At 43.8% G+C, this 24,145-nt stretch overlaps 1 protein-coding gene across 3 annotated transcripts; it reads right to left on the reverse strand.

Moving 5' to 3' along the window:
- Positions 1-345: 345 nt before the first annotated feature.
- Positions 346-23,901, reverse strand: FAM124B (family with sequence similarity 124 member B). 3 transcript variants are annotated; one of them, XM_026073041.1, is made up of 7 exons: positions 23,700-23,901; positions 19,459-19,622; positions 19,215-19,296; positions 14,446-14,606; positions 9,180-9,419; positions 8,000-8,742; positions 346-3,343 (listed from the first exon to the last, which is right to left on the reverse strand). In XM_026073041.1, exons 6-7 carry the CDS (start codon positions 8,729-8,731, stop codon positions 2,699-2,701), a joined length of 1,377 nt encoding a protein of 458 aa, XP_025928826.1. In that variant the 5' UTR covers positions 8,732-8,742; positions 9,180-9,419; positions 14,446-14,606; positions 19,215-19,296; positions 19,459-19,622; positions 23,700-23,901; the 3' UTR covers positions 346-2,698. The 3 variants fall into 3 exon arrangements, with proteins under 3 accessions (XP_025928826.1, XP_025928825.1, XP_025928827.1); XM_026073040.1 differs by having other exon boundaries at positions 14,446-14,611; XM_026073042.1 differs by lacking the exons at positions 19,459-19,622; positions 23,700-23,901 and having other exon boundaries at positions 14,446-14,611; positions 19,215-19,333.
- Between the last annotated feature and the right edge of the window lie 244 nt (positions 23,902-24,145).

The raw sequence follows: 24,145 nt of genomic DNA on the forward strand, positions 1-24,145 counted from the left end.
AAGAGAGAGTGGAGAAACAGACCCTGAAATCTCTATCTACAGCCATTTGTCCCAGGAATCCCACTTCTGACTCGACTCCTAGGTTCATGATTATCACATCCATTTACAGTGCCAGGATTGTAACACCACGCTTAGAAACTCCTGCCCTACCCTAACCCCTCTTTCCCTCTCCTTATCCCTCCCGGGCTGCCACCTGCTTGCTCAGGCCCCAGCTGGCCCTTGGCTGTACGGTCTTGTCTTTGCTGCTTTCCAGAACTGACCAAACATTTTGCTCCGGCTCTGAAAAGCACTGGACAAATTTCTAGCGTGCTAGGTAAGATAAATCACAGGCAAAGAGGTAACATATCACTCTATGCTTTATTAAAAAACTCAAAACCTTACAGAACACAGGAAAAGATGGGTCTTTTTGTCAAGCGTCTGATGAAATAAGTAGAAAATGATCATCTATCTCTGACAACAGACCTGCAGAGCTAAATCTGTGATAGGTAAAACCGAAATAGCGTGTCCGCCTCTCTTTAGGACTCCACCACATTGTACGATGTTTTCTGAAGAGCATGGCACAGCAGGAAGGGACATGGCATTGGAAACCGTCACCGGGAGCACTGGTCACTCAACACCTCAGACATCACATCTCCTGTGCACACCGTTCTCCACGCAGTTTCCACCCCGTTCTCTCGACTGCGCTGCGGCAACGGGAGCGCCGAGACCCGCCGGTGCGGACGGCGCCTGCTGCCCCTTGGGCCCTCCAGGGCCGAGCGCGGGGGGCAGGGTGCGAGCTGCTGCCCGTGCTGTCCCCGCAGCGTGGAGACCGCACGCCGACAGAGCGCTTTGGGTGCGATCACACAGCTGCCTCCCAGAGCAGGCCCACGCTCCAAATAGGTTTATTTGAAGCAAAGTGACAGAACAAAAGTTAGGAGGTGACACAGCTTTGATGCTGCAGCAAAACCAAACCAACACCTCAATGCTGCAGCGAGATACAACCTAGTCTCCTCTCCTTGCCTCCCCCAGCAGAAAACCATTTCCCCCCCCCCCTTTTTTTTTTTTTTGGAATTGTTTAGTTTTCTGCAGGTTTAGATCCCTGGACTGAAGTGTACATGGGCACCACTGCCAGGGCAAAACCAGCTAGAAGAGTGTGCAGGCACAGAGCGGGGACTGTCCTTTTGCCTAGCTGCCACTCCTTAGGTAGCCTTAGCTGCACCTTTAAACGTTCCCCGGAGAGCTGGACCTTCCCAAATCACACCACTCTCCAGCAATCGCACCACTCTCCAGTCGCGCTGGACCACACAGTCCACGAGTAGTAAAGAATTTCAGTTTGCACTTTTCCAGGCAATTAAGTTCCCCCAGTGCAATATGGGTTGTGTTCAGCTGGCACAGATGCAAGTGTTGAACACTACTAAAGTTATCCAGAACCGTGCTGCAGGAGTGCTCTGCCATTACACGTCTCTGCTGTTTGTCACCTTCTGCCTGCCCTTGGACGGGCAGAAACCACTGTAAAGCAAACCTGAATTACGAGCTAGCAAGAGGCAATGAATAGGCACTTTCCAAAGAAATTCACATCTTCGTGTAAAGCAGAATTCACATATATTTAAGGAGAAAATACCTTTTTATTTCTTATTTTTTGGAAGGTAAATACAATGATCAGATTTTGCTTCTCTTTTCATAATTTCATTCCTCAGTCATGCCCTTTCTGTCTCTATGCCTTTAAAATTTAGTTAATCCTACTTGAAAAAACAAAACTGTTGATCAAGACTGGAGTTATTCAGGCATCCATTGCTTTTAAATTACTTCATTTCTCCTGTCCTTTTTACCCTTCAGTATTCTGGCAGTTCTCTCCCAGACTCTAACTTCTCTTGTCTTCTGTTCTATAAAATCCAATTAGGATTTCCATCATCCTGCTGATAATTGCACACTGGTCTAACAGCCTGTTAGCCTGCCTCTAGCCTGTTCATGGTTTTATTTTGTTAAGTATCATAAGGCCAGGCAATGGAAAGGTCTTACTGAAGCAAAAACATAGCTCAAACAATTCTTTGCAAGTGTTTCCTTTTGGTGTGTACAATGCTAATTTGGGAAAAGGCCAATGGAGAAATTTTTTCTTCAAAAATAATTAAAAAAAATGTTCCTATGTTTCAATTCATGCATAAAATTGACAACTTTGATAGTTTTTAAATATCAACAATAGGGGAAATAAGAAGAAACACAGATGGGTGCAAGTGTTGCAGCCGTGCCACTACCTTGGGTCAATACTCCCAACACCAGCTGAGGACGGGCCCTTGCAGGTCATTACCGTGCTCTCTTGTGGCTGCAACTCAAAGGAGCTAGAAGCTCTAACACTATCTGAACCTATTACTGGTTATTTCTTAACATTTTACAACAGCAGTAGAATTTGTATGGCTTTTTCCTATTCATTGCACAATAATCCTCCAATCTACACTGCAGTAAAAAAAATAAACCTTTCTGTAAATAGGATTGTTTTTCCTGCTTTGCCTTCAGTCTCCTTAGTATCACTCCATGGAAAGCAAGTGTCCCTCTACCTCAGCAAACCCTCTACTGAAATTTTTTCACAGTTACAAAGGTAAGCTATGCATCAGTGGTCACAGCACAAAGTAGCACAATATGCAGATTGCGTTCTCTGTTTCCAGATTAAAGCACTTAGCTATCATTCGGAAGTGATCAGTCCATCTGGCACATTTGTTTTCAGTCATATAAAGAATTCTTCCTCCTCCTCAGTTCCGTTTCCAGGGTGGGCTCTCGATATTTGCAAGTGAAAGCCTGAAGCTCTTTGTCCGGCTCCTTTATTCCTTTTGGCTGCAAAGGAGGACAGATGGGTTCTGTCCTCAGAGGACAGGCTGATGTTGGAGCCAGCCGCGGCCAGGGAATAGCTGGGTGCTCGTGGCTGGAGAAGGCTGGTCCGCAAGTCCCTGGAAAAGCAGTTCAGAGGGGAGCGGCCGCAGTCAGCATTTACCACAGTGAACCCGGTGTCAACGTTGGTCTCAGCCTCYTGTCTAGGAGGCTGGCTTTCCTGGTGAGATGTTTTCAGCTTGCTGCTCAAGTGCACATGGAAAGGAGTGGTGTCCCACTGGGATGGGGCTGCTGCACCACTGTGAGGAGAGCGGAAGGGACTGTGAGGAACRCTGCTTGTTGGCTCGGGAGTAAGAGCTTCACTTTGTCCAGGTTTCGTTCTACCCTTCACAGTTCTGACCGTCTGGCTCCTCTGTTCTGGGCTAACCCGCTTTATGGGGAAAGGGACTGCGACAGAGTTACGGAGGGGTTTTTCGTTGCCTGCACTATTATGCTGGTTGGAAAACCCACCATTTTTCTCACTGTGCTTGGAGTTGCCTTGAACCTATGGAAGACATTTTGAAAAGATCCTATTAAAATATCAGTTTAGCTTTAGTCAAGTGACAATGTTCTCACCTAACTTTATTGTGTTGAAATCACCTGCAATGTAACATGAAAAGTCCTAGCAAAAGACAACATAAGGAGTCTTACAAGACTGAGTGATGACACATGAAATTTAATGCAGATAAATTTAATTATACACATGGAGAAAAATAATCCTGGCTTCACGTATGAAATGATAGGTTGTGAGCAGACCATAACCCCAAGGTGACACTCCTGTGATAGACAGCCTCATAGTAATATCAGTCCAGTGCTTTACAGCAGTCTAGAAAGCAAATGAAATCTTAAAGAGTTATTCCAAAAGAAATACAGTGCATAATGATGTTCTCCATAACCCTGCACAGTTCCCCCACAGCTGCAATACAGTATGTGTTCCCATCCRCTCAGCTCAGAATAGGACATCTCAGAGCTGGAAAGGTTCAAGAAAGAACAGCAAGAATAACTGCAAGGCTAAGGATAAAGGAACAACCATGTATGCTGGGACTCCAGCCTGGAAAACTGTTTGGGAAAGGATAAAAGGCTATAAAATGAACCACATGGAGAAAGAGATAGGTATTGTCTGTTCACTGCATTTTCCAATGCACATGGGGGCCATCAAATGAAATGGGGATGGGGGGGATTTCAAATAAACGAAGGTGGCAGTAGACCTGAGGAAGTTCTTGCTGAAGTATGCTGCAGATACAAACAGTTCATGTGGATTCAAGGGAAGACTAGATAAACGCTTGGAAGAGAGATTCATTGCAAGTTACTACACAAACAAGCCACAGTAAGCTTCAGAAACCCTCTGAGTTTAAAATGGGCAGTTCAAGAGAATATTGGTGTGGTGCAATACATGCACTTGTCCTATTATTCTTCCCAAGGCATTCAGTGGTGGCCAAGTGTTGGAGAGAGAAAGCGGAGTTAGATGAAACTTTGGTCTGACCTAGTGCAGATAGCCTTACAACTTTTTGCAGTCAACTACAGTGCCTGGCTAAGTAGCTACAGAGTGTTTGAGCGAAACAATCCAGTAGGTTCATCCATTTTAATTAATAAATTGCAAAACTGAAATCGTAGGTCATAAACCTAAGTATACTGAGAAAGAAAAAAAAAAGTTACACTTGAATTGAGTTTCTCCCTACCCTGTCATAAAACAAGAGTTCTGTAGGCTTTCCTAATCAGTCTTTTGTTCAAAAAGGGTACTTGCAAGTCGTGCTGCATGCTGTGATCCTTCTGTGTGCTCTGAATTCCCAGAGATTAGAGAATGACAGATCAGGCTATGCCAGAGGCTGATCTTGCACGCTGTGATTTAGTGATACAACTACTGCCAGCACAGGCAGAGCCACACATTTCTGTATCACATCTGTTCAAGAGCCTCACATTTAAAAATAAGGCTACACAAAAACTAGCTAAAGAAACATCTGTCAAGCTTGGCAGTAGTTTGAGAACTGGTCCTGCCTTCAAGCAGAGACAGGCTAGGTAAATTGTGGAAAGTCCTCCTGGTCCTGTTCCCCCTCCCCATCCCTCCTCCATGCCAAATGTTATCAGGACAGCTTGGAGGGAGCTTTATGGAAAAAACAGCTGTGGTTGAAACCTAATCCAAACAAAAGATCTGAATCACCACATAGTATCGTGCTCCTAAACTTCTGTCTGGGAATTTCCAGGCAGAAACACACACATACATTGTGGAGCTCGCATGCAGCTTTCCAAGTGCTTCAGGACTAGTGCACACACTGTAAGCATGTCCCATGACAGAGCTGCTGCACACGACTAACACACAAATAGTGGCTTCAGCCGTAGTTATCCTGTGTTGAAATCTTATGGGAGGCATCTGCTCTAATAGAGCTCATTCACGCCTGCAAATCCTGACTTGCTATTTTTGGAAAAAGACTTGTCCAGGAAACTCCAGCTCAAGTGTAATTCTTGTGAAGGCTGAGAACAGGCAGCTACCCAGGGCGGATGGCCCCATCAGACCAGTGAGTCCAGCAGGACTCGGACCTGCTGAAGCCTCCTGGCTCGGCACAGCGGTAGGCGTACACTTTATGGCACCAGGGGATCTTCCCAGCTCCAAAGGAAGACCAGCCCTGGAGCCAGGCTCCCACCTAGAGCCASATTTCCAGCATTGTTATTTATGCAACAGCACGTGTAGATTGTCTTACTCCAAAGAATTCAACACTCGGGAAAACGGGCTCTCAAACACAAAATAAATGCCCTACAAAGTTTTGGTGTAGATAAGTAAAAAAACTCAGAGCTAAAGACATTAGTCACAACACTGAGATATCCCTTCAAGTTGTTTAAATAGGGTATCGGGTAGGTAGCACTAAAGTTCCCATGGGCTGGTGATCCCAACACTGATGTTTCCTGCTCCATAGTTTTATTGTACAAGTACCTGGAGTTCACACATTTCAATTCAGTTTGCTGCTCTTCCAGGAAAAATGTCAATACAGCAAATCAGACAGAAATTTCAAAACAGAACAGATCAAAAGGACCCATGATGCTGGCATTCAGACCAGATTTTTTTCTAGTTATTAAGACCTTCATTCTAAAGAAATTGCAAAGTAACACAGAATCAACAACAATCCTTGCCTCTTTTAATACACAGGCAAAAGGAAATCAATGAATAAACCAGTTGATCATGAATGAATAAACCAGATGACTATAAAATCCCCAGTACCTAGTAAGTCAGTTGTTAACATGACTGTCTTAAGATTAAATTTGTGAAATTTAAGCAATAGGGATCTCCTATAAATGCTCAGAGAAAGGACACAAACTAGAACAGTAATTAGTGAGTAACTTAGGCAAAAAGGAGAGGATATGGTTTATTTCCTTCTCTGTCAAACTGAGTGACTTGCAAGTTACCTGTCCCCCAGTAAATACAAGAAAAAAAAAAATCCTTGTAGGTCAGGGAAAATGACAATTCACTGTGGATCGAAGCCCACAAACAGACCCTTGGATTTAGTTCACACTAGGGCAGAAATCTTATAGAACTGAGGGAAATAAATCTTTTGGCTGGTACTCAGTACGAACCGAATACTCGCAAAGCAAAGCCCTGCATGCCAGGCTGTCAGTGAATTGCCTTGCGGCTTGAAGCACGAACACCGAATAGACATCCTCAAGTTCAAATGAGCTCCAGCTTCCCCAACAGGAGCGCAATGTGACACAGTCTCACACCCAAAAGAGCTTTTGAATTTCCTGCTGGGGAATTCACATACCTCTGTCACTCAAAGACCTGGCATCTGTAACTAGGAGAACCACAGAGTAATTTAGGAGGGGACCTCTGGAGGTCACCTGGTCCAGGTCCCTGCTCAAAGCAGGGCCAACCTCTAGGCTATGTGAAGTGGCTCAGGGCCTTGTCCAGTCAAAGTAGGTGGCAAACTAGTTTATAAAGTGACTCTGGAAAGGAGGGGGGAAAACAAACAAACAAAAAAAGGTCCCACACAAAAAGCCACACCACAGGATGGGCAAACTATTTAAATATCCAAATTACAACAAAAAAGGTGTACGAGAAAAAGAAAAATACTAACTGGGATTCCAAGTTTCAAAATACCATTCAGAAGTCATTTAAATAGCTCTGACTAATTATCATTTAATTTTAAGCTGATATTTCAGATAAAAATTCAGTCAGTGTAAGGCAGACCCAACCAACCCCAGACTTCACACCCAGCTCCTGCAGGTGACATCAATTTATGCTCCTTTTCTCACTAATAGAAAGAGTGCCACCTAACTGAGTCCAGGGTGAGGGAGTTAAATAAATTACAGATGTTCTTCAAAAGTAAAGTGCACATTTGCAAGAGTACTAATTTCAAGATGTATAGCCCCCACTTCAAATAAGCCACATGTCTTTGAAAAGGACTTGAAAACAAGCCCTCAATGACACACAGAGATAACCCCTACCAAATCAGAGACAGGAGCGTGCTTTTGGGGCAGGTGAAGCAAACTGAGGGGAAGAAAAAAATGTCGAGAGGTGGGATGGACTGTTACGGGCTCTCTGTGAAAGACACCGCGCTGAGCTAAACTCCCCCTATCCTTGCACATGTGTAATTCACAGTATGCGTCGTCTCAGCACAAGCTTTTTGTCTGTTCTTCTTGATCTGTATTCAGATGACCTCTGAACTGCACACTTGAGCAGAAAGGGAGAGATCTGCTATGATGCATTTACTCAGTGCTTTTGCCCAACTGCAATTCACTCAGGAGCTCACAAAATCAAATGTGGGCAATACTGCATCAACACTATACCTACAAAACAACTGGTTTTGTGTGCAAAAATATGCTTTCAAAACCATTTCTAAAGTAACAACTTATCACAAAAAAGAATAGGCTGTCACAATTGTTTGATGCAGGCAGGGAAGGCAAGACATTAAACTAGCCTGCTCAAAAAAAGGATCAATACTTTCAATTTCAGGCAAGCAATCATGGTGTTAAATTAAAAACATTAAATATTCCAAGTGTTTGTGCTTATATTTAATCAATGGCATCACAGCACAAGCGGATACTGATTGCTTCAGTCATAAATTCAAAAAAAAAAAAAAAAATACAAACAAGCAAAAATCGTAACTTCCATTCTGAACCACTCCTGGTCTCTGTTGGAAAAAATCACCTCTCAAAAAGCATGACACACACATACCTGAAGCAGAATTTTGTTTCCTTCATAATCTTGTGTCTGCCATCTGGTGCTACTGATAGGAATACAAGGATTAGGCAGGAGAGGCACCAACTGCCCAATTTCTTGCACCTTGAACTGCAAGACTGATGATTCTTTTGGCTCAACAGACACTCCAATGGGCAGCTGCTTCAAGCAGAGCTGAACAGCAATGTTTTTAGTTGTGTACAGGACAAAGACACAGAAGTTACTTTTCTGCATAGTTGCTTCTTTCTGTAGGATCATCTCATACAGTCTCACTGCATCATCGTAGTTATCAAAACTACAGTAGAGGGTCACACGCAAAATTTCAGAGCCAYAGTGCACCTGCCTGATGCCCCACACAGGCATCTGGTCATCTAGGCCATAAAAGTCCTGGCTAGCTGGTGCATAGGGATGGCTTTGCCCATTAGCRATTTGTGCGCACTGGTAGCGCCATGGCGGATGCTGGAAGAAATCATGGATCTGAAAAATCCGTTCTTCGCCATAGTCCTCATGTAGAAAAAGGAGGACAGACATTCCAGGAAATCCATAGCTTCTCTTACGATAACTCTCATAGTATCTCAATGGAGTAACGCGCTCAGAGACAAGGAAAAGTCGAATGTCCGGGCAAATCCATTCCAAAAGCCGATCCAGAGTTTGCTGCAGAAGCGATGAATGTCCCGAGTTGGCAAGAAGATGAACGGTCATCAGCAAAGAGTCTGCTCTGTCACCCATTGTAAAGTTGCCTTGCAAAAAACGAATACATGAATAAATAAAGACAAACTGATGCTTTCCATCTCCTTTAGCTACTGTTCATATCTCAGTAATCTGAGCAATGCACTTTAAAACTCACAAACAGAAAGAATACCATCTTTTACAAGCTTTTCACTAATCCCGTGAAACAAGCATGTATGCATATTTCATGTGAGTGAGATAGGTGAAGAGTGAAAAGGCCTTGTGGCTTGACCAAGGTCACACAGATCATGGCAGAGCTCAGATGAAGACTCATTTTTGACTCCAAGAGTCAAGCTCTAGTCACTGATGACACGTATCTGACGTGTCCAAAAATACCTCTGTGACCTAGCGTTTTTGCCCTTCACAGAATAGGACAGCAGAGATAAAGAATACTGACATACAGGAGTAATTATTCTCCAAGGCGAGATGATTTTGTAAATATACTTGCCAGTCAACGGTGGAAACCCAAGCTCTGGAACCCGGCAGAATCCCGACCGTGTGCATCTCTGAACGCAGTTGCTGCCTTTTGCAAATGCAATGTGGCTCTTGTGTCTGAAAATCTCAGCATATTTTCTTTTAATCAGCAGGCTGTGCTTTTGCTTGTTCTAAAAGCTTGTGATCTTTATGAGTCACGCCCTTCTGGGGCGCACAGATAAGCCATTCTTTAAAAACAAGGAAGGAAAACAGACTAACAAAAGAAAAAAAAACAATGTGAATACAACAGATAACAATAAGGGCAGATATGAATCAATCTCAGGAAAGAAAGGAGCTTTGGGAAAACGCCTTGACTCCTAGTTATGCCACTCCACACTGCAGGCAAACAGCTGGAAACCTGTCCCAGTTTATTATATATGACCCAAAAGCCCACTGGCATCTTTGCCCCTTTCAGGGCCCTGTTTTCCTTTTTTTCTGCTTTTTCTTTGTTTTGTTTGAAAAGTGATTACATACCCATGTGATTAGCACCCATAAACAAGCCTCCAGTTTTTTGGGTTTTTTTCCCTTTGCTCTTTYGGTTTACATACCAGCATTTTTTAGCTTATTGTGTAGACTACAACATGAATAGTGAAAATACATCTCTCCCCAGCCCTCTTCTAATGCCTAGACTTTTTTTTTTTTTTTTTGGACAATCCAGAAGCAATGTATACAAGCCAGCTCAACTTCCACTTTCTAAACAGAACTGCTCTCACTGCAGCCAGTATTTAAATGAAAACTGGGGCTTCTGAGGATGCATCCAGCTCCATCTAATTAGGAGCAACGCATACCTTTCTCTCTCCTGACATACCAATTTCCTTCTCAAACAACTAAGCACACAAAGCAACAGTTCACTGTGCCAGGATTAATAAGAGTTTGTTATTCAAAACTCTGAACTAGAACCAAAATTTTTAATACCACTCCAGCTTTACACTCAGCTGAACAAAACCTTTCAAGGTCTAAAGGTACAAGAAGCTCTGCCTTTGGTGTCTGTTTTTAGAAGATCATTCTTCCTGACAGAAATACACAGTCATGTTTAAAAAACAGAGACCAATGTACAACAAAAATAAAAAGACTGACTAACAAATGAAGGAAAAAAAATAAATTGCACTGATACAGACAATGCTACCGCAACACTTCAGATCAAGTAATAGCAACTGTTGGGACAGATAAAAAAAATTCCAATCTTTTGACAATTGCAGGAAAAGAGCGAAGAGAACAGTGCAAGCGTTCAAAATGTTAAAACACTATAAATGACCTCTGAACAACACAATTTTACTAAAACATAGAAAAGGAAATGATTCACCAGCTCTTTGCTACAAGGATGGGTACAAAGGGGCGAGGAGTCATCTGCCTTCCTGCATACAAGAAAAAATGGGAATTTTGCCTGAACAGGAACAGATTGAAACTAAGAAGGTTCGTCAGAAGTTGGCCTGTAGCAGGTAATACGAGCTGAGTTTCAGTGCAAGCGATATGTGTTCTGTCAGGAGACAACGCTGCTGGGCACGGCGGAGAGAGCCGGTGCAGCCATGGCAGCAGCATGCCCGAGCATAAAACACCGCCGCTGCGGGGGCTGCTTTCCGGCAGGCCAAGCTACCAGGCAGCAGAAAAAGTCAAAGCAGATAAATATGAAGTAACAAACGTGGGGGGAACCAATCCTAACTCTGCGCACATGATAGGTGATATACACCTGATGAACACGATTTGGGGCTTATTAGACAGTCCTGTGAAAATGCCAGTTTTGTGCCTGGGAGCTGCCAAAAACGAAGGTTTTATCAGGAAAGGAATAGTGAGCAAAACAGAATGTATATACAATGTATAAATCCACAGTGCACCTGTATCTTGAATACAATGCGCAGTTCCAGTTTCCTTACATTAAAATGTATGTGGAGATTTAGAAAAAAAAACACAAAAGAAGGAATACAAGAACAATCAAAGGAAAGAAAGGGCTTCTGCATGAGGAACAAGCAGATAAGGACCTTCAGCCTGGAGAAGAGAACTGTGGCAGGATACGGTGCAGGTCTGTAGAGTTAGGAGCAGCATCAGGAAGGTAAAGAGGAACGCACAAGTGCATAGTACCTTCCAGTAAGAGCACCAGGGGACAGCAATTGCAACTAGCACATGCCAGTTTCTGAACAAGTGAGGAAATACTTCTCTGCACCATCTGCGATTAAGCTTGCCACAGGAAAATGTGACACCAGAAGTTTTTAGAGACTCAGAAAGTGCTTGGACACACTCATGGAAGTGGAATATATCAAATTGCTAAGGGCTGGAAGACTAATTTGGGGAAGCATTGAAATACGTCTGTCCTATTCTAATACAATCTGCACAGGCCTTTGCTTCTAATCGCTGTCAGAAACAGGACACAGTGCTAGATGGAGCTCTGGCCAGAGCCAGTGAAACCATTCACATGCTCTTTTAATTGAGAAACACAGCCTACAGGTCACTGTGCAGAAAGACATGTTCAAGAACACGCTCTTTCAGACAACCTAGGAGCTACGCAAACTGGCCAGCCCTTTGCTTGCACAGCACTCACTCCAGTGCACCACTCCACTCCCCTTCCACAAGCGTCGCTTACTGCATTTCTGCACCCTGCGCATGTCCCGCGCTCTCCCCCACACGCTTGCTCCCTCCGCATGTGATCCCCCTGTTGTGCTGCTCTTAGACATACTGCTTCCCCACCGGTGCTACAGAAATAACCAGATTCACCTGTTTCAGAAACACCTTCAAGTCCGATAGAGGACTACAGAAGTCACTACGGTCTATTCTTCTGACCAGGTGGTGTGTGGGGGGGAATCTTATTCCCTTCCTCCTTCCCAGCAAGTTCCTCAACTGCAAACACAAGTGAAAACAATGCAGTACCAGTAGCTGCCATCTGTCTCCTCTTTTCCCATGTAGCCTATACACGTGGGAGAAAAGGAGTGGATTCACTAGTTCATTGGCAAACTGTTCATTTCCATAGGTGTGAAGAGGGAGTGCTGGCTTGCCCTGCTTTCCCTGGAGACTCGCATCAATCATGAGCTCTCACATCAAGCACAGCTCTTGGCCTCCTCCCTATTCCTACCCCCGCTCAAATCACAGCATCAGCCTGGCTGTTTAAAGATCCCATGGGTGTGGAAGCATCTTAGGGAGAAGATAAAGCACTGGTAACATGCACTCTTACAAGGCAGCTGTACAGAATAAGGGCTAGTGAGTTGGGATGAGCGTGGGAGTTAGGAAGTGACACAGACACCAAGTCTCCCTCCAACTCCCAGTGTAGCCAGTGGGAACCAGACTGGTTTCCAGATGGGCAGGTGCTTCCCAGAGGGACTGCTGAAGGTTACTGACTGCTCTCCTCTTTGCAGAGCTGGGATCTGAAGCAGCTGCCATCCGCTTCAAATGTCACAGGGTTTTACAACAGCGAAGAACCTGAACCTACGCACAGAAAGGACTGAGCACCGAACCCTCCAGCTGCACCACATTTATCAGCGAGCAGCACACTTGCTGCGGATGGGGTACGCTTGGGCAGGACAGGGAAGCAGTATTACCTGTGAGCTCATTCCGAATAGAGGCGTTCAGAAAGCGATTGCTAGGTCTGGTTCCTGGATCTGGCAGCTCTCCAGTAGCTCAAGGTCAGGTGTAGTCATGAGAAACAAAATGAGCTGAGCGCCCTTTGGAGGGCAGCCCCACCGTGCGGGCTATGCCGCATTCAGGAGAGCACCGCTCTGTTCCTCTTTTGCTGCACTCCGCCACCTAAATGCCCACCAGGAAGGGCTTGAACACAGGCTCTCCAACCCCAGACAAGGGTATTCTCATGCCCTTCCTTTGCTTCCAATGTGTTTTTCCCCTAAACCTTGAGCTAAAGTCAGGATGCCATTACTACCATCTCAGTCTTGCGCATCAAGCCCTCCACACCCCTTGCTTTTCTTATAAGCACACAGTGAGAAGTTCTTAGGGTTAAAAGGGATGACTGTTATCAAAATAATGTGCTAGGGTTTTTTTGGATTTGGTTAGAAATGAAAGTGTTAGTTTCACTCTGATCCCTGAATGTAATTAGTTCTTGCCTTTCACTCTCCTCCCCCTTCCCCCAGTTTTCCAGTCTGGCTGCCAAACGGAAAAGCACATTATTCATAGTGACCTACTGAACATGCCAAGAAAGATTTCTTTAAGAGATTAGAAAAATAGCAGTTCAATCTTATGTGAAAAATCAGTCTGCTGGAAGAGAAAGGGGAGGATGTCGATACAGTACGCCCAAAAATATATTGGAGCCCTGTTTGCACATGATAGTGATTGTCTGACAACCTGGCATAATGCACAGCACAGAGCTGGGGTGGTGCAGCTTTGTACAAGAGCAGATGAAATACAAGTATTTATACCTACCACCAATTCACACTAGCTAGCCCTGAATAAAAAAAATATTAAATGTAAACAATTAACAAATACTTTATTGCATGAGGCCTAAATGAGTACTATCTGCTATATGCTTCAAAATCTTAAGGTTGAAAGGCACAACAAAATAACTAATAATTCCTTTTCATAATGAATTCTCAAGATGTGCCTAAGTCCTCTGAGGTGTTCAGAGCCCTTCACTCTAACTGACACCAACAAGATTGATGATGCTCAGCACACCACAGGATTTAATCACAAGTTCATAGCAACTTCTGTAGCCCTTATAACAACTCAGACTTTATGTACTAGCACATAAGTAACTTCAGAGAGAGTGTGAATTACGTAAGCGTCTCTGGGCTAGACCTCATTAAATCCATGCAGTGTTGTGGGGTTGCTAGCTTTTAAAAGAAAATGAACAATTTATTTTACACCTTCTACACCAATTTCAAGCTCGTCCTGTAACGAGGATATTAAATTCACTTGCTAGATGACAGTTACGTACAGCATATACAGCACTGAGATGAAAATCAGAATTAAGGTTTTATTTGAAAACAGTAAGTTTTTTAAAGAGTTGTCTCTTGGTCCAAACCTCATGACTCTGATTCATCATCACTTCTGAGGAAAATAAAAGCTCAATGATCAAAGGAGGAAAAAATAATCTAACCTACTGCATTTATTAAAGTAGATTTCTCTTCCAAATGGCACTCATTTCTTCTTTTTAACCAGCTAACAAAGAGTAGGAATCCAGCAAGGGTCTGTCAGCAAAGAGGTACAGAAAATACAGACAGCTCTACCACACCTGAGGAATCCCCAAAAGAAATACAGCCCTAAAAAAGAGAAGGAAGGGGAAGCTTCTTACAGCCCGATTACCTTACCTTACAGAGTTAATAAGAGCGCTGATCCTCAGGCTGCTGGCTCTGAGTCACAACTACAACCTCTCAGCAGGACTGGAGTCCGAAAGTAACTATGGCAAAGCTGGCTTCAGCTCCTCCCATAGACGGGACACAGGGACTTGAGACTCCTTCCTTAAGAAACACTATTCTAGGAGATACACAGACAAGATAGGGTTTCAAGACTCACGGGAGATAAAATGCAAACTAAAATGACAGAGTTTCTTCCTGACATTAGCAGCAGTAGTCAGGGGAACAGGCATCCTCTTGGCAGTATTGTGCACAGCCAAAGAGGGACAACTAGGATCAAAACAGATTTTACCTGATGGCTTAATAATTGTGCTTAAGAAATTAAAATAAATAAAAATTATCCTTATAAAGAACACAGACTTTGGTGCAAGTATACCACTGAGCACCACTGAAACTGGTGACATGGAGACAACTGAGGTCCCTGGCAATAGGCCAAATCATGAACCTGAAGTGGATAGTTGAACTTCCACAGACTTCAAGGCAAACAAACTCTTACCTTTGGTACCTGAACGACCTGTCAGGAAAAGGAAGGGAGAACCTGGAATGAGGACTGAGTACATACTGACTTGAACAGGGTCTTGGAAACCTTGTTAAATTGGAGTCATTGCAAAGACGTGAACAGGGCTGCTATCACAACTGCCGACCCCAGACAAGTTCCTATTCTGCCTAGACAAAGGGAAGGGCAACCAGGGAAGAGAGGATGTTGCTGCAGTCCCTAACAGTATGGTGAAAGCTAACCTACCGATATTACAGGAGCATGCAAATTTGCTGCAATACCGTTCTCCCCCAAGCCCCCCTTCTATGTTTTTATGAAGTGTATGAGGGCAGTAGCAAAGCAAGGAGTGGAGAGCGGAACAATGAACGTTTGTGTAACTAAAGACTGGATCAGCCTTCCCACTCCTGATGTCCTAAGACAGATGAGACACATGTGGTTATACAGATGCCTTGGACATAAGCTGGCCTCTCTCCAGCTACATAGCTGATGGCAACCATAACCACGTGCAAAGGAAATCTTCAAGAAAGCATTAAGAGCAGAAGGCTGTCTCTAGTCATTCAAATGAATGGCTTTCTTGAGCTGCACGTTCCAAGCAGTTTGAACACAGGAAAACGTAGAAAGCCTTCCAAACAAATGGATGTAACCAAAGATGCACAAGTCTCTTTGCAGAAACTCCTACACAGTTCAGGCCTCAGTGCCAGCAGTCAGGTTTCCATATTGACAGCTAATGGCTTTGTGCCATGGCTTTTAGCACTCGGCTCTCAGCAATGAGCATTCACACACTGTACGCCTCCAGAAGTTGTGAAATATGTTTTGCCCATTATAGCTTCCTATTAGTAACAAATATCTCTCAAAAAGCAGCAAGTGCTTGCCTGACTGACCTCACATTGCAGCCGTGAGTGTAAAATTTGTTAGAAACTTTGGATTTATGCAACTTGATCAACACAGCTTTTATATACAACTCCAAATAAGTCTGGACTATGCGTCACCAGAAAATTATCTGGCACTTCCAGTTCAATAGAAGTGGTCTCAAGTTCTTTCTGCCTCAATTTTCATTTTGGTTAGAATACTTTAGAAAATCCAAACCACTCCATACACACAAACCAAGACACAATAAAAATAATAATCCAATATGAGGTTATATCAGTAACTAACATTAGGAAGTTAAGTCAACACTAGGCAGAGCCAAAACCTAGCACTGACCCAAGACAGTAGCTGTGGGAGCCATCTGCCTACACCCCTGGTTGGGGCTCCCATCCACCTGCAGAGCAGGGTGTGAGTCTGGCAGCTTCTATTAAATGTGTAAGTGGGAGATGAGCTCCTGACAGAATCTTATCTCCAGCTGTGTAACTGCATGACCACATACAAATGTTTGCATTAGGATGAAGAACTACTGACTGCAGTGCTAAGTCACATAACTATGAGTCTGAACAGACTCACCCGCTTGCAGAGCTGGGTTTTGCATTAGCATCTAGATCATCACCAGGAGTGTAGATACATGTATTGATCTTCACAAGCTCTCTTCACCTCCACTCCCACTAGGTTGGTGGGGAGCGAGGGAGGAGCACCACTTCTGGGAGTCAGCCTGCTTAAGTTCGAATCTAAGTGCCTAGCTCTATGGATTCATTTTTGAAAGATTTAAGCTAGAAAACTTTATATGACTTACAGTTCAATTAAAAACCTTCCAGAAAAATAAAACAGGCACATCTAAATCAAATGCAGACTTGCAGGATCTAGTGAACTATTTATTTAATCAGCTTACACTTAGCACTGATGAAGACAACTCTCAGAAAAATACTTGGAAGGCAGTAGCAGGTGTTGAGAGAAACAGCACCCTACTGAGCGCTAATAACAGCAAGTCACCAGGAGATGGTGAGCTCACCAACGAATCCAGGCCTCAGCTTAAGGAACAGAGCAGACCTTCGTGGTGTGAAGGCTTCTAATTACTCCTTTTCCTGAGGACAATGCTCCTGAGATACTGAATAATACACCCCAAATTCTAATTTAAAAACCCCAGTCTTGGCCTAGGTCCCACATTATGTGTGAATTGCAGTTTTGCATAATTAACGAACCTGATAACAAATGCTGTGACAGACAAGTTGCAGATGATTAGCCTCATCTTTAATGGAATTTTATAAGAAGCAATATCCAAGCATCAAACAACTATGAACATTAGCAGGAGTGGCTTGCAAGGTCTGAGAAACACAGATGTTACTGAGATTTGGTACACACCTTAGGAAACTTTAGGAAGAAAAAGAAGCATATAAAAATCAAAGGCTGTATTAAGGCAATGTTAAGTTCTAATACTGCTTCGCTTTGAGCATATTAGGGCTTTCCTTCCCATTATGATCTTGTTTATTGTAAGGAAAGGAGTACTGAAGGCTATTCATAAACAACAAATGAAAATTATACCTTCTGGCAGATTCTCTCCCAGTTTCTGTTAGGGCAAACACAACCACATGCGTACCTAGACTATGATCTCTGCAGGGAATTCCCTCAAGTCTTGTCCACAGCTAATACAGTTTAGCAGTTCTGGGACTAGAGGAGGTGAAACAGGCCCGTCTATCCTACACAGCAGTAAGTTTTCACACTTCAGGATAACAGCTGCTGGGAGAAGGCAGACTATTTTTCAGGGTCTACAGACCCAGGCAGATATTGTTGTGTTAGTTACATTCACATCGCATTTGCAAGATTTTCTTTGCAGGTGAAAAAGGTGAGATTTTGACTAGCATCGGAGGACTGAAGAACCAGAAGTACTGCCTGTAGTCTCCCTGCCTGAATGTGGAATGAGACAGAAATACTACCCTGCAGAATCACAGTTTGTGCATGTATTTCCCTCAAGTACGCAGGGTATCTTTTCTTCAGGAAGATATCAATTCTAAGTGGGTTTCCACCTATTTTAGGACAGTCACTGGGCTATTCTAAACTATGTCACCATCCAGGGAGCTAATACTTCCAACCAGAAACATCTCAAATATGAGCTGGTTCCCATCACAAGCCTCTTTCCCAATCAGATGTACCACTAGGTGCTCCACAGCAGGAAAGGTGGAACAGTAAGTTGGTACCCAGTGGCCAGCAGGGATTCCTGTCCTCTAGGATTGCAAAAACCTCACCTGGGAAAAGGTCTCCACTTCTCCACATCCTCCAGTCACCTCTTGTGGTGATAAGCAAACTGCCTTTTTAGTAGATCGGCTTGTGTTGCTTGGGTATCAGCTTCTCTTGTAAGTCACTTGCCTTGGCAGGCATTAGAGCTGTCTGTGTGTGTTGGAAATACAGGCAAAGGACAGACAGCCACTGCTCTGCTCTGAGCATGCAACCACGCATAACTAAGCATGCTATTTGTCACAGCAGAATGCAGGGGTTAGAGGCTTTTCCAACAGATAAATCTGTAATACAGCTGGAACCTAACTATTCCCTCTGTCCCTTTCTCCTTGAAGCTTTAATAGCTTGCTGATCCTTAAAATCTTGGCTTAATTTCAACAGTTGCAAAAATAAAGAAATTCACGTTGGATGCAAACGCAACGATAAGCTCCTCCAAGCAAGAACCAGTCCTGTGTCTCTCCGTATAAAGGATAAATACAGTATGATCACAGCTGAAGTCTCTGGGTACTAACATAATGAGAGTAATAAATAACTAAGATTAAAAACAAGAGGATAAAAGACACCAATACAGATAATACTAACAGCCCACCTAGAGAGAAAGCATAATTGTTTCCAGTTAATAAGATCAAATCTACATGGGACTTTCAGAGCACGATTGCTATTGCAACTACCACCTAAAGGAAACAAAGTGCAGAAAGCACAGTGATTTGACAACCTGGAGCATATAGTCTATCTTTAAGAACAGTGTTTTTAGCCTTCTCTTTATATTATTTGCCAACTCCTAACTAAAAACTCACTTTTCTGTTGATTTTCTCAGGCATTATTACCGGAGCAGACTAAGCATAAAATACTATTCCACCTTGCTATTATTCTAGAGCCACAACACATCGACCTAACTGAACACAGAAGCACAGAGCAATAGAGTTTCACACATTATTACTTCACCTGGGTTTCAGCTAAAAAATGATTAATAGTAGCCCTAATTTGAATCAGGACTTCCTAAGACTGGGGTTTATACTCACTTCTTTGTAAAACCTGGCTTGTTTCCCCAAGGGTGTAATCACCAGCTTTCTCCAAGCAGAGTAATGACTAGCAATTCTTCCAAGGGAATAAGCAACTAACGTACCTCTTTCCCAAGTGTCAAAGCCAAATTGTGCAGCCTCGACTTGTGCTGAATTCCTGCAGATTTCAACAGGTATTTCTCCCACCTGAGGATATGATGCATAAATCGATGCACAGCAACGGTATTGGTCAACTTGCTACTTTTATAGTATTATTTATACTAAACTTTGGTGTTGTATAGCGCCAGTAAGGAAAAAAGAAAAAAAACCAAAACACCCAACCCTTAGTGAATATATCATGGTTCTTACAAAGGTCAGTGTTAAAGAAACCAGTGGGTACTTCTGTTCTCAGCACCTTGGTGTTTGGTATCTTCGTAGCACTGCCGCTACCTTTCAGACACCACTTAAAGAACTTCACAACAGTGCTGAACAGTCACTTTCTGCTGCTCGGTGCCATTGCACTGCAACAGGACCTGTGAAACAAAACCAGTAGATCAGTATGTTTTGCCCAGTACTATTGGGCTTGCTTGACATTAAGCAACTCCATAAACTACAAAATTATGGTTCACTATTGAAACAAACCACTCTGCATAAAACATGCACAAAAGATACTGCACATTTCCAAGAGCTAGGGAAGCACTCCTTTTGGGAGGGCAAAACCCCTTCCCGATTTCTGCAGCGAAGGCTTCCCTACGAAGGCTGCTCCCAGTCGGCCCACCGCTGCGGCGGCATGCCGGCGCTGGGACGAGCTCAGCCCGGACAGGGCTCGTTCGCGTCTTACTGGTCACTTCCCTAACACCCGCTCCAGGTTCATTAAGCAGGAGACTGGGGGGGGGGGGGGGAATAAGCTGCCAAATAATCCAAACACTTTCTGCGGCATTTGGAAATCTAATGAAACTTTTCCAGCTTTCAAGAACCATTCAGAAAGTAAAATCTGGCATTACACCCTCAAAAGGCCAACACGTGCCACGATTAGGTGGAAAATCAAGACTTTCGGGTTCAGCTCCCAGACCTGCTGCCGCCCAGTCTCCGGCCTCGCCTCGCACCTGCGACCCTGGCTCCTCCTCGCCCCATCCTCAAGCGCGCCCGGCACGCCTCGCGGGAAGGGACCTTGCTTTCCCGCCCCACCTGCGCTCCCTTCACATACGCGCTTAAACGTTTTGAGCCAGAAACCGCAAAAGCAGCGCACTGAAGGTATTATCGGATGCTTAAAAAGCTTTAGTCAAGGGCTAAAAGACCCCCCCCCCCCCGAGCTCATTTATGACAGGGGACGAGGTGATGGCCCAGACGGGCTCCGGCGCAGCAGCAGCTAACGCTGCCTCGGCTGCACAGCGGGACGTTCCCGGCGCGCCGAGGAGCCGCGCGCAGCAGCCCCGGCCCACGGGGCCCCACCGCGGCGGGATGGGACGGGACGGACAGGACAGGACCGCCGCCGATCCCGCCGCCCAGGAAGTGCYGCCTTCCCCGGGCGCCCCCCGCCTCGCCCCTCCATCGCAGGGGGCCCCGGCCTGGCCCCGCTCCCGGCCGCCCCCATCCCCGCTCCCGCAGCGGCCACTCGGGCTTGATCCATGTACTCCAGTGTCCTGTTCTGGCGGACGGGGGGTTAAGCAGTGACAGCACAAACCAAAAACCCCATCTTACAATTTCCCTTCGAAATCGGTTCAAAGCCCTGCGCCACCCCCAAAGCACACCTCCGCCCCAGAGGGGAGCCCCGCTCTCCCCAGCCACGCTGCCCTCCGCACACGGTGACCTCCTCAGCAAACGCTGCATGACCCACGACCGCGCGGTTTCACACCGGTGTCTTCAGGACACGCTGCAGACCCTGCTTATTGCGCTAGATGTGTCAACAGACTAAGGACGTAAGCTCTCGAGTACGCTATTGGCGTTTGTTTCTATCAGCATCACAACAGTCGATGTACAAGGCACATTTGTAATTTTAGTTCTGCCAGGCCCCAAACCTACTTCTAGGTGAAAAAAAGCACCTCCAATACTCATTTCTGCCTGGAAATCATCAAGGATGCCACAAAATAACCAGCACAGCTTACCATCTTAATATGTGATGAATGTAATTTACTAAAGCCACATTATGCACAAGGTTGGGGCAGTGCTGACCAACACCTGTCCCCAAGGCCCAGCACTGATTTTCCGACCAGGTCTGGCACCGCATGCTTCCCTTGCTCTCTGGAGACATGCCCTCCTTGCTGCTCCTGACAGGATGCATCCTGCGGTGACAGTGGAAAAGCATTTCATCRCAAACTCACTGAACTGTGCTACTTAAGCCTTCCTTTCCTGAGAACGCACAACATACTGCACACCTTCATCTTAGCTTCAGCTTCTGACAGCTCAAACGTCAATACTTTGTTAGCTTTTGAAGGATACAGCATACAAATTAAATGAACTACGGCAACTTATGGTTCAAAGAGGGTGAAAAGAATCGTGAAGTTACTAAGACCGGAGGGATCCTCAGCACTTGAGCTTGGAACGAGAGCAGAGCCTTTGGGATGAACTGCAGCACGGGTGAGGAGGTGTAAGCAGCAGAACATCTCTGCCACAAGTTCAGATGTTACTTCTTTTCCTGCCCATAAACTTCATATTCATCTAGGTGTTAAATGTATCATCTCCCAGGTGCTCACTAACAAAGTCCAACTTCTAGAGAAGTGAAGAAAAGAGCAAGACCTTGACAGGAGTGAAGCTGTTTCATAAACTTGGCACATATTAATGCCAGCACAGCAGCATCTTATTGCAGTAAGTCGTCCAGTCACGCCAGTAAGGTTACACCAAAACATACGAACAAGCTGCATACAGTACAGCTAATCTGGACAGACCTGCTACTCTGAAGGAGATCACTGAACCTACAAAGTATAAGAGGAGAGGTTGCAATGATGTGGATGTTGTTGCTTACCCAAAAAAGTAGCAAGCTTATGAGACAGTATTGCTTATCACAGCTGTTTCCTAGTTAGACAGTTAAGAGTCTGCCACTATTTTCATTTAAAACAGTATCTTTCTACTTTCACATTAGCTTTCACTTCTGCCACGCCAGATACCAGGTTAAAACACAAACAAACCCAGTTTAAAAAGATTCAGAATATTCAGTCCAGTTTGTGGGCAAATTCTACAAATACTTCCCATGATACCGGAGAACTTAAATTTAGATAAACTATTCTCCAATTGTTTTATCCAGGCTTCACGTTGGAGATCATATATATATACACACACATATATACATACATACATATATAATATATATATATATGAACGAAGTTCTGCATAAATAATATTCATGTATAAAGTTCTGCATTTTACAAATTTTTCCTATGATACATTTCAGAAAATAGAGGCGCTCTTAAACACATACTTCAGACTAAGCACATTGGTTATTTTACTATCTAAAATCTCAAAATGAATAATGTTGACAGGAATTAAGCACTTTGAACACAATAATGCCTCTTACCAGCTCTACCCACACTACTCTGAGTCCAGTTCCTCATTTGAATCCACAAGGTCTGCAAAGAACTGCAGCCTAATCACCAGAGCCCCCCCTCTCCTTTAACCACCGTCACGGAAAAAAACAGCATTCGGGAATTTTAGATCAAGCTATAAAGGTTCTGGTCACTTTTGGACATATGACTAGAGATCATGAACTATCCTGGCTTTTGCGGCTTTTGACAAAATGAGAACCTCTCTCGGTACAAGCTTATCCCCAAAAGATTTATCATGACAGGCTCTATTTCATATATATACGCCACCTATCAGATACTGTACTGACTACAACATATTTCATTAAAAATACTTCAGTCAACTGGAATATTTAGTTCAATGCTAATGCAGGTCCAGAAGAGTGATTTTATGGAAGCTGCCAAGCTCTCCATGACCAAAGGTAACGAGCACAGACAGTAATCTGCACTGCCAGCTTCAGGGCTGTCAGAGCAAAGTTTGTCGTTACGAAAAGGGGCGAGGAGAAACATTTCAGTCATGAGTTTCTTAGCATCCAAGACTCAATCTGCTTTGCAGACATTATGCTTAAAATCAATCCATTCTGCAGCAAATGGGGGAATTGTACAGATTAATTCTAGGAGACAAAAAAACAAATGAGAATCGAAGCTATAAAGGTAGCTAACACTGAAAAGAGCAAGAACTAAATCAGAGATAACTAGGATACTCTTAATTGTTACGATGGCCTTGACCCTTAAAAATAAACTTGTCTACAAGGAAAGTACATGCCTATGAATCTTTAGATAGCTATGAAACTCGAAAGCTACTTTTTATTTTAAAACTGTTAAAGAATTAAACTCCATGTTTGTTATTTCTTGTTACTATATTTAACCGTACATTCATGCGAAGAAACCAAACTAATAATTACACAAATACATGCAACTGTGTAACCCTACTGATGAAATCTTAACAAAATTATTTAAAAAGTTGTAAGTGCAAATTTAGAAGGGAAGAACAGCACTGAAATTAGATAAGGAATAGCAGACCTCTACGACAGACAGTAAAAGAAATCTTACTAATCTAGACAAACAATGTGAAGGCATAAGGATCCAACTCACCTTAAACAGAGTCATAGTGACGTCTTGTTCTCCCTGACCGGAGTTTTCACATTTTCATCTTGAAATCCTTGGTATCATGATCTGTTAGTTCAATGGTAAAGGACACGTTTCCAAAAGGCCACTTAGCAAAAGTCCCTGCCTGAATAATTAGTGTCTTCAAAATTCTATTGAATTTGAAATGGAAACTATATGCCGGTATTTATTACTGAAAATAGCTATCACCACCTGTTATCCTTTTAGCAACATTCTGCCCACATAGCTTGCAAAAAACCATTGATCACATAATTACACAGTAACATTCACTTAACATTCAGGCTCAGTACTTCAAATCCCAGGCTTGCTAAAAGCAACCAGACTGCTTTACAATGCCTCAGCTGACGCACAGTGAAAGTACAATTACAATGCTCAGGACAAAATCCTCCTGTCATGGACGGCAACGTCAAGAT

Source organism: Apteryx rowi, unplaced genomic scaffold (assembly GCF_003343035.1).
Source record: "Apteryx rowi isolate R43461 unplaced genomic scaffold, aptRow1 scaffold_36, whole genome shotgun sequence".
In the NCBI taxonomy this organism is placed as follows: domain Eukaryota; kingdom Metazoa; phylum Chordata; class Aves; order Apterygiformes; family Apterygidae; genus Apteryx; species Apteryx rowi.